The sequence below is a fragment of the Notamacropus eugenii genome, chromosome 3 (genome assembly GCF_028372415.1).
Source record: "Notamacropus eugenii isolate mMacEug1 chromosome 3, mMacEug1.pri_v2, whole genome shotgun sequence".
Taxonomy (NCBI): domain Eukaryota; kingdom Metazoa; phylum Chordata; class Mammalia; order Diprotodontia; family Macropodidae; genus Notamacropus; species Notamacropus eugenii.
The window spans coordinates 352,548,528-352,567,262 of NC_092874.1; the positions used below are offsets into that span (position 1 = coordinate 352,548,528).

General features: G+C 38.5%; 1 protein-coding gene across 11 annotated transcripts in view; it reads right to left on the reverse strand.

Annotated features, from left to right (window-relative positions):
* Window positions 1-18,735, reverse strand: part of FER (FER tyrosine kinase) — a 288,512-nt gene that overhangs the window by 214,539 nt on the left and 55,238 nt on the right. For 10 of the 11 annotated variants that reach the window (XR_011964436.1, XM_072597264.1, XM_072597267.1 and 7 more), the window contains one exon: window positions 16,430-16,613. Coding sequence is in view for 10 of the 11 variants with exons in the window: in XM_072597264.1 (XP_072453365.1) it covers window positions 16,430-16,613 (184 nt within the window). In the remaining variant the exon portion in view is untranslated. Of the gene's footprint in view, window positions 1-2,715; window positions 2,800-16,429; window positions 16,614-18,735 lie in introns of those variants that run through there. The other variant, XM_072597276.1, reaches the window with a different exon arrangement.

Here is an 18,735-nt window from a genome sequence, read left to right on the forward strand (position 1 = left end):
TGTGGTACTTTGATACCACAGTGTGGTATCTGTGGTATCTGAATAAATATATTGGTTTTGCCTTTGAGGAAGAAAGTTTGTTATATTTTGCAATTCAACCCTGGAAATACTTCTGCATGCTCATAGTGGTTGCTGTCAGTATCACATTGGTAATATAGCATTCACAAGGAGAACAAGGAAACATTCAATGAATAACCTGTCTTGGTCACATGTATTCCCTACATATTTGCCTATGAGAATACTCAAGTTTATTCTCAGATCACACAGATGTTGTATATATTTATGGAAGAGTGTATACTAGATTTATAGGGAAGCAGGGGTTATCATTTTGCGACTACTATCCTGATTAAGCCATCTTAGTAAATGCCTTTGCTTGAAGGTAATTATAACTACTGGTTACTAAAGATAATCTCACTGGTGGAAGTCAATGAGTTAAAGTTTCAGGGACCTTGGTATCTATTAGAATAGTCACTCCACTCGAGGACATAACCTGAAAGCCTATAACAGAGATTGTCCAGTGGAGTCAATACATAAGAGTGCATCTAGTTCTTAGAATTTTATAATTGTAATTATACAAAATGATCAATATTGCTTGCTACAGAATATATGCGTGTATATATATTCTGTAGCATATAATAAGTAATTTTTTTTCCCTCTTCACAAGATCTTTGTGTTAGAAAGTTATTCCTGACCTCCTATGGAATCTTAATTAACATTCAAAAATAGAATTTCAAGTGAAAATACCATAAGCACTCTCATAAACACTTTAATTTTCATCTCTTTGGGTCCAGGCATTTTTTCTTGCTGTCCCCCATGCTTGGAACACTCTCCCTCCTCTGTTCCTCTGCTCCAACTACTGACCTCCCTAGCTTCCTTAAAGTATCAACTAAAATCCCACCTTTACAGGAAGAATTCCCCAACCATTCTTAATTATACTGCCTACCTTCTATTACCTCCTATTTATCCTGTATACAGATTGTTTTATATGTATTTGTTTGCATACTGTCTCCACCATTAGACTGGAGACTCCTCAAGGACAAACACTGTTTGCCTCTTCTCGTTTTCATATCCCCAGTGATTAGCAACAGTGTCTGGTATGTTTAATACATGTGTGATAGATTAACTGATCAGAGATACAAGGCTATATTTCTGATACTTCTCCTGAATTTGCTGGGAAGATTCATGTCTGTGTCATTTTAATACACACACACACACACACACACGTGTGTACATAGATGTATACATGCATATATCTTGTAAGATTTGGCAGTTTCTTGCTTTTACCCCTAAAAACCAATTCTTAATATCTGCTTTGGAGACATAATGTACATAACTTCCCCTTTTTTTTCTTTATCTAGTTGCCACATAACTGCATTACCTAAAGGGTTATTTGTTGGGACTGGAAGCTCAATTCCGTGTGGACAGTCTCGGGCAGGTAAAAGTGGGACTTCTAAATCTTAGAGTCTTACGAGGCCCTCCATGAACAGCGGGGGTTTGAGAAGGTCAGACTGAGCTAGCTCGGCTAGCTCGGGTATTTCCGCCTCTCCCCCGGAGATACCTGATGGGTGGAGTCTCCCTGCCCTCGAGGTCGTCCCGGATTGGAGCACACCTAGTTACCTAACAGCACGGTATTGAGATGCAAACTGTGTGGCTGAAGATTAAGTAGGATTGAGGAAGCCTAAAAGCTCTTAGCACGTGTGGAGCCAAAGAGAAAAGTAGGGCTCCGCTTCTTTTCTTTCCTCTCTCCCCTCCCCCTCTCTCCCCGCTTGTACTTCTACTTCCATTCCCTTAAGCTTAGCCTTCTTAGGAAATCTCCCCCTCTTCGTCCTAAGAAAGAAGAGCCCCTGCACTTGTAACCGAAACCCTGTAATAAAGCTCAACCCCTGTTTGACTCTGGAACGTCCTTTCTCTCATACGTGCATCCGGCGTGGCCAGCCGAAGACCTGGACAGGTAAGAAAGACTCGGGTAGCCCAATACAGGCCTCTAGGCTTGCCAGTTATTTGCTGCCAAATATAAAAATTTAAATGAGCAGAAGAAACTGACCAAATTCCCTCATTTTAAAACTCCTTGGAAGACTTTCTTTCCAAATATTACATCAATTGGCCCTAATTTACCTCCATAATTAACATTTCTATAGGGCAAGTCTACCCATATCACTGCCTTAGACATTAGCTCCCAACTGCCTAAAAGACAGAACTTAAACTCATCTGTGTGACATTTAAAGCCATTTATAATCCAGATCTTTCTACAATGATGACAGAATACCTTCTCTCATATGCTTTTCACTCCAGTCATACTGGTCTGCTTGTTATTTTCAGAACATGGCTTTCTTTTTCCTGTTTCTGTGCCTTTTCCCAGGCTGCCCCCAAGTCTAGAAATGTCACCCTCAACCAGATCCCTTCCAATCTCTTCAAGGCTCAATTCAACTTGCCACTTCCTCCAAGTGACCCTTCCTGATTGCCTTAGTTGTACTTCATACCACAATCATCCCATCACTGTACTTTTCTTGTACTTATCCCTTAGCCTCCCAGCATAGAATGTAAACCCCTTGAGAACATCCTCAGGACCAAGCAGAGATAGAAGAATACAGTAGTCAACTGACCAACACATGAAATGATTTATTACTTTGATTAGTTGGCAAAAGTATTCAAAGATAAGGAGGGCTGAGGGGTAGCATTATTAGTGAAAAAAAATACTACTAACCTAGAATTGAAGTTAGTTATCTGAGTTTAGTCCCAATTATTAACTGTCTGACATTTAGAAAATCACTTCAACTCTCTGGGTCTCAATTTCCTCACCTGTAAAATGAGAGATGTGGTTGAAATGATATCTAAGTTGCTTCTCAGCTCTGAAATTCTGTGATTATAAATTATTTCCCTCAGATGGATGTGGGACCTAAGAGTAGACAAAGGCAAAAAGGGGCCTCTGGTTCCTGGTTGGGAAAACCTTTTGTCTCTATTGGTCTTCTCCACCATAGGTTCCCAAAGTGGTCAATACCGCCCTCTGGGGGAAGATGGAATGATCCAGGGGGGCAAGTGGTAGAAACCACAGGTGCAACTGGGGGGCACCGAATAAAAATAAGGGGACAGGGGAAGCATAAGGAAAGAAGAGAAGAACATTTTGAAAAACCATTAGTATGTTTCATGTGTTATATAACAGAGTTAAAATCTTACTGATTACATTATTTTCCAAATAAAAACACAAAATGCAAGTTATAACCAATCAGTGGTCCCAACAGGTCTTTACAAGCAAGGTGTGTCAAGCTGTCCAAAGTCCAGCATGCACTGGCAAGAATATATGCGTATAATGACTTGTTTACAATATGATACTATATAGTATATGGTTACATGATGCAATATTGCATCATGAAAATTTCAAGGCAAGAAAAAATCCACAAGTTTATAAAAAATTATTAAATTTAAGATCTGTCATTTTTTAAAAATATATTTTATATTTTTTTAAATGATGCAAATTTCAAAAAAAAACTGTTACATGGTTAAAGAAAATAGTTTTTGAGAAAGATACACATATTCTAGTTCCGAACCCACAGCCCATAAAATACCTCTAAAGAAGAACTCCCAATAAATTCTGGAGCAGCAGAAGCCACAGAACAACGGAGTGGAGGAGATATCTGTTCCAGAGAGCCCTGAAAAATCAACATGAAAGGTCCGTCGCGGCCTGGACCCAGAGCAGAGCCCAGCCCTGCCTTGGCTGCGCGGCACCAAGAGGAGGAGATTCGTGAAGGCTCCACGGATGGAATCTCCAGCAGCTCTGCAGTTCCCTCCACCCACAGGTGCTAAAGGTCAGTGAGAGAGTCTCTTTGGCTGGCCGAGAGGGGAGTAGGGTGTCCCCATAACTCAGGCCCCCTCAGGAGGCAGCACCAGACAGGGGCTCCCAAAGCAGGCAGGAGCCTGGATCCATTGTCAAAAGGTCTCCACATAAACCGCCTGAGGGCACTGACCCCCCCCCCCTCCGTGTGGTGGCCCTGCCCCAACCTGAGCACCTGAACTTTATCTCATACTGAATAGCAGCCCCACCCCTGCTAAAAGCCCTGAGGCTGGGGAACAGCATTTGAATCTCAGACCCCAAGCCCTGGCTGGGCTAATCTGGAGGCGAGGTGGGTGTGGAGAGGACACTCAGAAGTCAAGTCACTGGCTGGGAAAATGCCCAGAAAAGGGGAAAAAAATAAGACCATAGAAGGCTACTTTCGTGGTGAACAGATATCTCCTCCCTTCCTTTCTGATGAGGAAGAACAATGCTTACCATCATAGAAAACATAGAAATCAAGGCTTCTGTATCCCAAACATCCAAAATAAATATTCAATGGGCTCAGGCCATGGAAGAGCTCAAAAAGGATTTTGAAAATCAAGTTAGAGAGGTGGAGGAAAAACTGGGAAGAGAAATGAGAGAGATGCAAGAAAATCATGAAAAGCAGGTCAACACCTTGCTAAAGGAGACCCAAAAAAATGCTGAAGAAAACAACACCTTGAAAAATAGGCTAACTCAATTGGCAAAAGAGGTTCAAAAAACCAATGAGGGGAAGAATGCTTTCAAAAGTAGTATTAGCCAAATGGAAAAGGAGGTTCAAAAGCTCACTGAAGAAAATAGTTCTTTCAAAATTAGAATGGAACAGATGGAGGCTAATGACTTTATGAGAAACCAAGAAATCACAAAACAAAACCAAAAGAATGACAAAATGGAAGATCATGTGAAGTATCTCATTGGAAAAACAACTGACCTAGAAAATAGATCCAGGAGAGGCAATTTAAAAATTATGGGACTTCCTGAAAGCCATGATCAAAAAAAGAGCCTAGACATCATCTTTCATGAAGTTATCAAGGAAAACTTCCCTGAGATTCTAGAACCAGAGGGCAAAATAAGTATTCAAGGAATCCACTGATCACCACCTGAAAGAGATCCAAAAAGAGAAACTCCTAGGAACATTGTGGCCAAATTCCAGAGTTCCCTGGTCAAGGAGAAAATATTGCAAGCAGCTAGAAAGAAACAATTTAAGTATTGTGGAAATACAATCAGGATAACACAAGATCTAGCAGCTTCTACATTAAGGGATTGAAGGGCATGGAATAGGATATTCCATAAGTCAAAGAAACTAGGACTAAAACCAAGAATCATCTACCCAGCAAAACTGAGTATAATACTTCAGGGGAAATAATGGTCTTTCAATGAAATAGAGAACTTTCAAGCATTCTTGATGAAAAGACCAGAGCTGAAAAGAAAATTTGACTTTCAAACACAAGAATGAAGAGAAGCATGAAAAGGTAAACAGCAAAGAGAAGTCATAAGGGACTTTACTAAAGATGAACTGTTTACATTCCTACATGGAAAGAAAATATTTGTAACTCTTGAAACTTTTCAGTATTTGAATAGTTGGTGGGATTACATACACACACACACACACACACACACACACACACACACACACATACACACACAGAATCAGAGAGCACAGAGTGAATGAAATAGGATGGGATCATATCTTAAAAAAATGAAATCAAGCAGTGAGAAATATATTGGGAGGAGAAAGGGAGAAATGGAATGGGGCAAATTATCTCTCATAAAAGAGGCAGGTAAAAGACTTTATAGTGGAGGGGAAAAGAGGGGAGCTGAGAGAAAAACATGAAGTTTACTCTCATCACATTTGACAGAAGGAAGGAATAAAATGCACACTCATTTTGGTATGAAAACCTATCTTACAATACAGGAAAGTGGGGGAGAAGGGGATAAGCAGGGTGGGGGGGATGATGGAAGGGAAGGCAGTGGGAGGAGGGAGCAATTTGAAGTCAACACTGTTGGGGAGGGACAGGATCAAAAGAGAGAATAGAAGCAATGGGGGGCAGGATAGGATGGAGGGAAATATAGTCAGTCTTAAACAACACAACTATTATGGAAGTCAATTGCAAAACTACACAGATATGGCCTATATTGAATTGCTTGCCTTCCCAAAGGAAATGGGTGGGGAGGGAGGGATGAAGCGAAGTTGGAACTCAAAGTTTTAGGAATAACTGTCAAGTACTATTCTTGCTACTAAGAAATAAGAAATACAGGTAATGGGGTATAGAAAGTTATCTGGCCCTACAGGACAAAAGAGAAGATGGAGACAAGGGAAGGGAGGGATGATAGAAGAGAGGGCAGATTGGGGCAATCAGAATGCTTAGTGTTTAGGGGTGGGGGAGGGGACAAATGAGGAGAAAATTTGGAACCCAAAATTTTGTCAAAATGAATGTTAAAAGTTAAATAAATAAATTTTAAAAAAAAAAGAAAGAAAAAAAAGAAAATAGTTTTTGAGGAAGGGGAAGCACTGAGTAATTTTTTTCTGGGAAAAGGAAGAGCTGTAGGCCAAATAAGTTTGGGAACCTCTGGACCACCATACTTCCCTCCCTCCCACAGAATTTGAGCTCCTATAGGGTCAGGAGCTTTTTGTTTTTATCTAGATATTTTCAATGCCTACCACATAATAGATGCTTAATAAATGCCTGAATTAATGCACCAAATAATAACAGCTTCCAACATACCCTTTAAGCAAAGAACCAATATATCAGAAAACCACCAATTTCCAATTGCCCCAAACAAAATCCTTTCACCAGGCAAGCCAAGTCATATGACCCCTTTACTCTAAGTATATATATCATTGCATGGAAGTGACCTAGCACAGGTATGCTGAGTGGACGATAACGTGGGGCATCATTCGGTAAAAGCTGAAGAGTTGAGCTCATGAAATAAATAAGCAGAGACCCATGCAATACAGAGTGCTTTTCTCTCTCTTCTTTCTTATATTCATTCAAATAAGTGTTAAACACGCAATATGTGCAAGGTACAATGCAAAAAACTGAAAGAAATGAAAGAACAAGACACAGTTATCCCCCTCAGTGACTTCATAAACTAGTACATCATCCTGATATGTTCCTTCTCTTTGTATTATATCCTCTCTTGTTCTTTACTTCTTCCCCATTACATCATGACTATAATTTTTTGGTGGCCAAGATTATTTCAGTTATTGTACTTGTATCCACAGTGCCTAATACATAATAGGTACTTGTTGACTGATTTCTACATGTTTTATTTAGCTGTAGTAGTCCAGAATCAGCTCTAATTACTTTTCAGTCTATCCAAGGCAAGCTATCACAACTCTTTGACAATTCTCTTAAGAAGAAAAGTAGCTACTTTTCACTTCCTGGCTTTGGCCATGATAGGTTAAGTTTTCTGTCATCTCAGATAATACATTATATGAATGAATGGAGTCTAAGACTCCTGGTCTTATTCAGTTAACTCCAAGGCTGGTTCTTTCACACCCAGCTAACCCCAGGAAATTCACTGTACAGTTATTCTTAGAGATAGTGAAATACTTCTTTTGTAGAATCTTAGGGCAGGATAATCTTAAAGATTATCAAATCCTAATTTTACAGAACAGTAAACTGAGGCTCACAAAGATAAAACTGTCACTTGCCCAAGGAAACTCAAGAAGTGAAAGAGCCAGGATTACAGCCTCACATAGCCCAGCAGCTAGTGTTCCTTTTACCATTCCACATCATTCTGGTCCTTCCTTTCCCACTTTCTTATCCAGCCCCACAAGATTCCCAGCAGCAGAAACAAATGCCTTTAATCAACTCTATTCAATGGAATTAAAGCAAATACTAAATTTCACTCAAAGGAAAATCAAGTCCTTCAAAAAGACTATCTAGAGAAATTCAGAAACTAAGCAAACTCTAGTGAGTGAACCTTCAAGTAATCTTTCCCAAGGCTACAGTGGTTTTACAATTTAAGAGCTTCCTAATCCTTTTAGAATGGGCAGCTAATCAACTATTTAATTGCTAACTAACGAGAAGTGGGATTTTATTGTTATTCATATTGTTTTAGGTAAAAAAGAAGTACATAAAATGGCACGCTGATTCTGCGTGTAGTTGGGCTGGGCAACCCAGGAGGAAGAATGAAAAGATTTATGAAAAGCCACAGTTTCTATACTACTAATAATAATAAGCATAAGGCACTTTAAGGTTTGCAAAGCACTTTATAAATAGTACTTCATTTTATCCTCACAACAACTCTTGAGAGATACATGCTATTATGACCCTCATTCTACGGAGACAGGCAGAGATTAAATGACTTGCCCAGTGTCACACAGCTAGTTAACAGTATCTGAGGCTATATTTGAACTCAGATCTTCCCCATTCCAAATCCCCATAGTGGCTCTGGCCACTATGTTATTAAATACATGAAGGGAAATAAAGGTAAAGAGAAGGAAGTATGTGAAATCAGCATAGGTAATGCCCTCCTCCTTTGGTATGGAGAATTCAAATGAATCCAAAAAGCATTGATCAAACTGTATGTCAGACAGGGATACAAAGAAAAAATGTATTTATAGCTCCTGCCCTCCAGGAGTTTAAATTCCATTATGTGGATAAAAAAGATGTACATAATCCATAATATAATCAAAATAAAAACAAAGTATGGGGGGGGGTTGGCGTAAAACAGGGTGCTACTAGGTGAGAGAAATCAGGAAAGAGCTCCTAAAGAAAGAATGTGGGTGGAGTTTGAAGGGAGCCATGGGCTTCAAAAGGCAGAAGTGAGAAGGGAGAATCCTCCAGGGATGCTGCTTATCCAAATGCAAAGAGGTGGAAGATCATGAAGGGGAATAAGGTAAGGAGACTATTATGGTCAGAAAACTTAGTGCATGAGGGGGTGAATGTGAGACCCATCCAGTGAGATCCACCTAAATCAGGCTATAAAGGGTTTTAAAATCCAAATCAAAGAGTTTGAATTTAATCCTGGATGAATTTATTTATAGGGATTAGGCTTTCCTTGCTGTTTATCCTTAAAGAGATATCAGGTTTCTGAGCAGTGGAATGACTGGGTGTAATGGTAATTTAAATGAGAAGATCTTTCCCACTTATTAATAGGTCAATGTGACCTGCTTAAATCACATGGAAGCCCTAAGTCACTTGTGGTGGGAGGAGCTTGCTGAATGTGTGGAACAAGAAGAGTGAAGTAGAACTAGAAGAAAGTTGGCAAGTGCAGTTAGAGTGGAGGGAGGTGAGGACATTGGCAAACAGACGGCGAGGCTTGTGAGTGTTGGTGGGAAGGCTCCAGCATAGGAGAGAAGGCTTGGGAATGGTTTTGTCCCCTGCAGTGCTAATGTGTATTGATTTCTTGGTTACTATAATGGACTTCACTTTCTGGTCTGAATGAATGTTTTTTTCTCCCTTCTATATGTCTGTTATACTTAGTGACTCAGAACTATGCTAGCATATTCATAGTCAAGTCAGTGCTGTAAATATTTCCTGGGCAGTATGTCTGGCATCACAAACAAGATCGCAAGAATAAAAATCTCTATTTGGAGGCAGAAAGGCTTTAGAGGAAGAAACAGATATCCCAGGATGCAAGGATTTATCTTATTCCTCCCTAGCAAAGGAATGGGCTAAAAGCACTGGAACCTATGAAAACTGGGAACCAAGGCTACAGGAGGGGGAGCTTTAAGACATTTGGGAAGGTATTTGCAAGGAATACAAATAAAACCAGACAGAGAACTAGCAGGAGTGAAAGAGAGGCTGGAGTTTATTAACAGGTTACCGTATTCTATTTAAAAGCAGAGATGAGCTGCTGAAGAAAAAAATTCAGATGGAAAAAGAGTGAGGTAAGTTGCATGGGAATTCTCAGCATTCAGGCTGGAGGGCTCAGGTGGTAGAAGGAAAAGCTGTTCATGTACCTCAGAAGAAGAGACACCTAGCAAAAGAAGTGTGCGTACAACCTTTGTACAGACCACAATGATGACTGCCAGGAGAGTGCATGGGGGAAAATGTAACAAAGTCAGAGTTGGAAAATGAAACAATGTTAGAGGGAGAAGCACACGCAGTACTGAGGTGAACACAGGAGTGGGCAACAGAGTGTTCAGGGAGATAACAAAGTATTTTACTGAGCTGGAGGTCACAGATATTTTGAGTCTGTTCTGCCAAAGGATGGGAGAATTGTTAATATCTTAGATGGTGAGAATCAGTGATGAAGGAGCCAGAGGAGTATCAATAGATGGCGTGGATTGCTTAAAATTTATAGGTATTAGAATTCTTTTGTAGGGCAAGCTTTTAGAGATTACAATATACAAGGAAGTAACAATTCAACTAATCTGTTAGCTTTGGCAGCAGATGGATATAATAAGCAGTATCCCACTGATTCTGTGTGGCCTAGTGGAGACATACCCTGGTATTCACTGAGGGACTGTATAAGAAAGTTAAAGGAGGGGATAATGAAGACTGCCATGATGATCAGAAACACAGATGCGTACTATGATACCCCCTTAGCAGTTTCCCATGGGAATATAATAGTGAAGATGGCTCCTTCTGTTTACAAGTCACTAGTTCTGACTCTACTAAATGGGGAAATAGGGCACTTGCTCTCAGGGATGTTGGACAAAATTTCACAGTTAAGTGACTTAGGGAACTGGGGAAAAGATAGATTTCCTTGAGCAAGAAGAGTAAATAGCCAGCAGATTCAAAATCAGAATAGATTGACAAGAAAAGAATTGCTTACTGCTCTACTGAGAGCAGGGGTTAATTTTGGAAGCATAGATGGTATTCCAACTAACGAACTATATGAAAAGTACCAAGGAAAGGGGCTTGATACTATACAGAATAGAAAAGTAAGAACTACCCCTGCGTATCCTCCTGAACCCTTGTGTCCAAGTTTGTCACACCTTCAGGGAAAATAGGAAATTGGCCGAGCTCCCATTCAGATTAAAGAAATACACAGACAGAATTACACACCTCATATCAATTTGACCATATATTGGAAAAATGGATCCAATACTGTAACTAGAAATTAGTAGATACTGGTGCAGAGGCCTCCCTTATATATGGAAACCTTGATAAGTTTAAACATGGAACTCCTATCAATATCACTGAACTGGGAGGGGCTGAAATATCAGCCAGACAAGCCAAATTAATGATGAAAATGGGACAATTACCTAAGCAAGAATATACTGTGGTAACTGTACCAATTCCTGAAAACATTACTGGACTAAATATAATGAGAAGAATGACTTTAAATACACCTGAAGGGAGATACCAATTTGTGGTAAGAAAGATAGGAATTAATAGAGTTTTAGTGGATAAAATAAAAATGGATCCTGAACCTTCTTTAATAATTAAAGCAGTATCATGTGCCAGGTGGGCAAGATGAGATTAACAATACTATAAAGGAATATATTTGAGGCAGAAGTTTTAGTCCCTATAACCACTCAATGGAATAATCCTATCTGACCATCCTATCCCAAGTCAGATGGGACATGGAGGGTGACAGCGGATTACAGACAATTGAATAAGGTGACTCCTCCCTTGTATGCTGCTCTTCCAGATACCTTTACTTTAATAGAAAGGACCCAGAAATATGATGGGACTTGGTATGCAGTTACTGATTTAGCCAATACTTTCTTTACTATCCCAAAAGATTCTAAACAATGGTACCAATTTGCTTTCACATGGCAGAACAGACAAGACACTTTTACACACTAGCCACAAGGATATCTGCATAGTCCCACTATTGGTCACAGATTGTGGCTGAATATTTAGATGAATTAGAGCTACCTGGTGTACAGTTTACCCATATTATGATACAGGGAAAAAATGTAAAAGAAGTGGAGAAGAGCTTGGCACTTTTAATTGCTCATATGAAAAATAAAGGATGGGAAATGAACCCTGCAAAGACTGAAGGGCCAGCTGAAATTAAAATTTTGGGGTATACCACGGAATAAGGTGCTATGAGAGATTCTCCCATTAGCCTTCCTATCCCCACAATAAGAAAGAAACCCCCCAAATTACAGGATTATTTGGATATTGGAGGCATCACATACCACATCGAGGACAAATTCTGAAACCCTTATATAAAGTTAGTAGGAAAAAATATGAATCTGATTGGGAACTTGAGCAGAGTATAGCTTTTGAAGAAGCAAAGGTGAACTGTTCCTTGGGCAGTAACTGGACAAACAGCAAGGGGAAAGGTACCAGCCCAAATTTGACATAATATTATATTGGATAATATTTTATCCCAACTCCTAAATATAGGATGCAAATTTACATGTACTTGTGTTAACATCTATTCAGATGTACCAATGGCTTCTTCCTATGGGAATGTGATCGAGAAAAACACCTGTAAAACTCTAGATATCATAAGTCTATTTTATGGAACCCTAATGCAGATTCAAAGTGACAATGGGACACATTTCAAAGGTAATGAAATGAAGAGATATTGTGTATTAAATAATATAGAATGGACATATCATATTCTATATTATTGACAAGCATCTGGGTTAATTGAAAGAATGAATGGATTATTGAAAGAACAATTAAGGAAGTTAAGTTCTAATAATTCTTATCAACATTGGAAAGATAACTTGTTCACAGCTTTGCGTAATTTAAATAATAGAACAATGGCAGGAAGTATACCTCTAGCCAGGATGACCCCACATCTGCAAATTAGAAAACAACAAACATAACAGATTCCAAATCTTGAGTATTGGACTGTGAGGCCAGATGTCTTAGGACCGTGTCCAGAGACACCTGATCTGGCAAGATATGATTTACATTATTTAGAGGACTTTTGGTTGGATAGAAAAAAAGCAAGAAAAATCTCTACTGGTACATGTATGAAAATCTCTAAAAATCATTTTGGACAGATATTACCTAAATCAAGATTAGCAGCTTGAGAAATACATGTATTGGCTGGAGTGATAGATTCTAATTATCAAGAAGAAATTATTGTGACATTCCAAAATTTAGATGAAGAACCCATACAATTTTGTAAAAATGATAGAATAGTTCAAGTGATTATCATTCATTGTGAAACAATATGCCTTGTGAAAACTGACTGTCCTTCCAAAATAACTACCAGAGGAATTGAAGGGTTGGGTTCCACTGATTAAATAAAATTGGGAGGTAAAGTGTGGGTAAAATGGAAGCCAGAAGATGTTCTATAGGCTACAGAAATTATAGCACACAGAAAAGATAATACCATAACTGTTGTTTATTCAGAAGATGACTGCCAAATTGCACCCTTAACTCATATACTCTACTGTGAATGAGGCTATGATAATGGGTTCATGGACTCCAGAAGCACAGTTGACCCTACCTACCCTGCTTCTCGTTGTCTCCTCGTTTCTTTTTGGTTTTTTGTCTGTTAAACTTGTTTGCTATATTTGTTTCCTGCAGGCTTAGTACCCTCTACTTGAAGATGTCTGATTGCTTAAGCCGGATGTCACCCCCTGTCCATGACTATGATATGTCACCCTTAGACTTGGTATCGACCAAGCCCTGGTTCCCAGCTAAAGAACTGACCTCTCAATTGGTACCCCTTGGGCCAGGGACAGTCCAATTTCACCAGGAAGTAGCTATAGAAAAAGAGACCTTTTCTTTTTACCCCAAGATTTTAGGCCCCATTCATTGAGTGGGGAATGATGGGGTGCGTGTGCTCAAGCACCACCCTAAGGTATCGCTTCATGTGTTTATTCTGTGTGATACCTGTTATACTGGTGAAAAGTTCTGTTGATACCAGTTGCCTAAGACATTGTTTTATATGCTTATTTTCTGTTATCCTATAACAGATAATCTGTATCTTATAATTCTGTTATATTACAGTTCCATTGTTACCAGTTGCCCCACCAATCTATGTAATGAATATGAAAGATCTTGGGGCCGAATGTAATGGTAATTTAAATGGGAAGATCTTTCCATTCATTAATAGGCCCATGTGACCTGTTTAAATCACAAGGAAGCCTAAGTCACTTGTGGTGGGAGGAGCTTGCTGAATGGGTGGAACAGGAAGGGTGGAGCAGAACTCCAAGGAAGTTGGTGAGAGTAGTTAGAGTGGAGGGAAGAAAGGACACTTGCAAGCATCCAGCTAAGTTCATGAGTATTTGTTGTTTGTGGGAAGGCCCCAGCAGTGGGGGGAGAAGGCTTGGGAATGGCTTTGTCTCCTGCAATGCTAATGTGTACTGACTTCTTGGTTATTATGAAAGATTTGGCTTGCTGGTGTTGAGATTTGGATTTTTGGTGTCTACAAATGTTTTTCTTCTGCCTTCTAGATGGAGAGTCTGTTATAACTTGCAATTCAGAACTATGCTGGCATATTCATAGTCAAGTCGGTGCTGTAAATATTGCCTTGGTGATAGAGTGGGTCAGACTTCTGTTTTAGAATATCAGTTTAAACACTATCCCAGAGAGGAAGGGCTCCAATTATTGTTTTTCAGACATGTATGACTCTTTGTGACCCCATCTGGGGTTTTTTAACAGCAAAGACACTGAAATGGTTTGCCATTTCCTTCTCAAGCTCATTTTACAGATTAGGAAAACTGAGGCAAAACAAGTTTAAGTGACTTGCTCAGGGTCATACAACTAGTAAGTTTCTGAGGCTAGATTTGAACTCAGGAAGATGAGTCTTTCTAATTTCAAGACTGGTGCTCTATTTACTGTGCCACCTCTCTGCCCAAAAGCTCAAAGTGGGAACATAAATTAGGAAGTAGTACAATACAAGCAAATGGGTCATGATTTCATGCTCTGGCCATGTGAACTGGGAGAATAAGATGAATGCAAGATGGAATTGAGATATAATCAAAAAGTCTCTGCAAATAATTGGACATAGGCAGTGAATGAGAGTAAAGTGTTAAGGTAAAAATACTAAGATTCCAAACCAAGGTGAATAAAAGAATTGTGGTGCCATACGTGGAAATAACTGAAAAGATGTATATGTACACATGTGTGTGTGTGTGTAGATAGACACACATTTGTGTATATGTTGGTAAAGTATATGTGTATATTGTGTCCCAAAAACATTAGTGCAGTTTAAAGGTTTTTAAACTGCATTTTAATACTTCTAAACTTTAAACTGCACTAATACTTCTAAAACACCCTCTGTATTATATGAGTGCATATGAAAGTTATTATATTGGAAATTATAATTAAATCAATAAGAACTGTTAAGATCACTTTAAAAGTCTTTCCTTCATTCTGGTTAGGCTATTTTGCAGGACTAATTTGCCAGTTCTTGCTTTTGCTTTTCTTTGTTTTCATGTAAATTTTTCTTTTCCTTTTGGTGAGATGAATTTTTTTCCACAGTGGGTTTGAATGACCCCTGAAATGCTTTAACAACATCAGAAATATCCTGCAGTATCTCTAGAAATCACTGATATATATTATTTAAGAGCTACAACATTTGCAGGTTTCCTTGGAATAATTTACATTTTTTTTAAACCACAAAATTAAAAGCACAACAAAAGAGCACAATGAAACATGCACAGCACAAAATCCAGCACTAAAAAAGGTGAGAAAACAGCCCAGTGCAATCAATGTCAGACTTGGCAAGTAGATGCATTATCAGTAGAAGAAAATATGAATGACCATTCCTGTCACAAAAACCCCTATTGGAATTACTGAATGTACTACTCTAGGACAGAAGTTTAGGGAACACCCAAACATAAGGGACAGGATGTGAATTATAATCTTGCAAAGGAGTCTGAAAAGAACCAGTGTGACAGATGTGGAGAGAACCACAATAACTTAGAAAGGAGTGACTATCCAAAAAATATTAGTGGTCAAGAGTATTAAATGCACTCGAAAAGGATGTGATCTGAGAAAGACTTTGTGATTTCACAACTAAAAGATCACATGTAGAGACTAGCTTCTATGGAGTGGTGGGAAAGAAACCAGATGGCGAGGGGCTGAAGTGGCAGAGGTGAGAAAGCTGAGGTGAACAGGGACTGGGAAAAGAAGAAAGATAAAGTACAATATCTTAAGGGGATGGAGTAGAGCCAAATGATATTTTTTAAGGATGTATGTTTGTGAGTAAAGAAAAGACTGAAAGTTGGTGATGAGGATGGGGAACGACTGGAGTGATAAACTCCTGGAGAAACACAATGGGATGGGATCGAGGGCACAGGGAGAGTGGTCAGCTTTGGCAAGTAGAAGGATGAGTTCTTCTCTAGTAACACAGAGAGGAGAGAATGGGAGAACATTAAGAAGAGCTGACATAGTGAACTGAGAACTCTTGAAGGATGGTTTCAATTGTTTCAATGAAATATGAAGTGAGATCTTCTGCTAAGAAGGAGAAATGGAACAAAGTGAGGTAAGAAGAGAAGAGGTTTGACACATGTATCAAGGAGAATTAAATAAAAAGTCAATCAGGGAGGAGTAAAAGCAACATTGAGGGCCCAAGTGAATGGAACATAACTTTGTAGTGGTCTCAATCACCAAAACTATGTGACTTCCTCCATTAGCATTCAGCAACATGCAAGAAAAGGTGTATGATTATAACTACAGATAAGATGAGAGGAAAGAAAGATCATAAGAGAAAATAACTAATTGTACGATATAATAATAAAATAGCAAGATTACTTTAGAAGATAAATTCTAAACAAAAGGAAGCTTATCTTACAATGCATTTATCATTTCTTCTTGCATTTTCTGTAATGAGTCCAGGAGTTGAGGAAGTGTGGTATCATAATATTGGTGCTGATGAAGCTGCGCCCCTTTCAAAGCCAATACATATTGATTATGCAACATATGAAGTTTCATCGTAGCTTTGTCATAACGGTCTTTTGCCTTCTCTGTTTCCTTCCCTGAAGAAGAGTAGAGAAAGATTAGCAAACTTAATTATCATATCATAAAAATTTTAATCATTACATCATAAGATTGATATCAAGTTATCATTCAGTATCATTTGAAGTTTTTCATAAATCAATCAGCAACTGTTAATCAATAAGCCTGTGCTTAGTCCTGTCCTAGATACTTTTGAGGAATAAGAAAAAAATTTTAATGAATTAAAATTCCACATCTGCTGAGAACTTCCTCTGTCACCTTGAACAGGTCACTGAACCTCCCTGGACCTTAGTTTCTTCATCTGTAAAAAATGAAAAAGTTAGACTAAAAGGCCTCCTAATTCCCTTCTGGCTCTAGGTCTATTATCCTTTAATCACCAGCATCATTAAATAAGGTGACAATGATAACAGTTAAAAGAATAAATAATAAGAATGAGATAGCAGGGATAATAAAAATAACTTCACATTTTACAAAGCACTTTAAGGGTTACAAACTCCTTAAGTGACTTGTTCATGATCACACGAAGCTAGTCAGGCAGTATCAGAACTGAGATTTGAGCTCAAGAATTCTGATCATTGCTCCTTGTTACAGCCTGCCTCACTGCCTTAAGATATAGTACCTGCCCCCAAGTCTAATTGGGAAAAAAAGTCACATGAAATGAAAGCAAATAATACAAAACAATATCTGATTAAATGGTGAATTATACAGTATGGGCTGAAAGGGCTATAAAGAAGAAAGAGTCATATTTAGTAACAAGAATAGAAAACCTACAATTTTAGTGCTGGGAGAGACCCTAGAAATTGTCTAGGCTAATTCTCTCATCTTAGAAATTAGGAACTAATGTGCAGGGCAGTTAAGCACCTTGTCAAAGGCATCGCCAGCAGTTTAGTGGAAGAACTAGAAAACAAAATATCTTAATTCTTACTCTGCTGCTCTTTCCATTACACCATGAACAGTTACAGAAGTCATCAGGAAGGATGTGGGATTTGATCTGGGCCTTTAAGAATGAGTTAAAAAAAACAGATATGTTTTGCAGATGGATAGAAGCAGATGATATATGTGAGAGAAACACGGAGTGTAAAAACGGGAATAATTACAGCAAGTCTACAAGGTAGTATGGAAACCAACTTAATGAAAATGAGGGCTACTTGATACGGAGTGATGAGAAACTGAGGATACAGACAGATCACAGTGAGCCGTGAAAAAACAGGAAGAGCAGTAAAAAAGAAACCAAAACAACATTATTCTAAAGCTTTTGTAGTTCATTCACAATAGATTGTCCTATCTTTTGAGTGACCAATAAAAAAAAACAATTATCAAGCATAATCAAAGACTTTCTTATGCTTTACTTTTAGTTTTTCAATTAAAAACTTAAAAATGAATTTACCCTTCCACCAACCACTTGCTGAGCAAATTTTAGAAAATTAAAACACAGATGCCTAGTCCAGCAAAAGAAATTCCTCCATTTTCCATATCCAAATTTGTAGAGATCTTTTGTCATTTCAAGTTCACCACGTTCTTGGTATTATGTTTTGTCTTCATTCTTTTGGACTCTTGATTTATAATTAAATCACCAAAGTTCTAAAGTCCTTCAAATTGGCTTTTCTCTGTAATGCTATTACCTCTGTATAATTATTCTCTGATTCCTTCTCAGTTTGACCTGTATCAATTCATAAAAATCCATTTTCTTTGAAATTGTCTATTTCATAATTTCTTATGTGTACAACATTATTTCATTACATTCACATCCAAAAAAAATGGTTAGCTATTCCCCGATAAGAAGATACTCCCTTTGTTTCCAATTTTGGCTACTATGAAAAGAGCTGCTAATTTTTTTTTTTTTTTTACATTTAGGCCCTTTTCCTCTTTTTCTGAATTAATTTGGAGTACAGGCCTCGTAGAGGGATAGCTGGATCAAAGAGTATGCACAGTTCAGTAACTTTCTGGGCAGAGTTCCAAACTGCTTTTCAGAATGGCTTGCTTCAGTCACAGGTACAACAACGGTGCTGTAGTACGCGGTTTTCCCACAGCCTCTTCAACATTTGTCATTTTCTTCTTTTATCATCTTGGTCAGGCTGATAGGTATGAGGTAGAACCTCTGAACTGCTTCCTTTGCAGTTCTCTAATTATTAGTGGGACTGC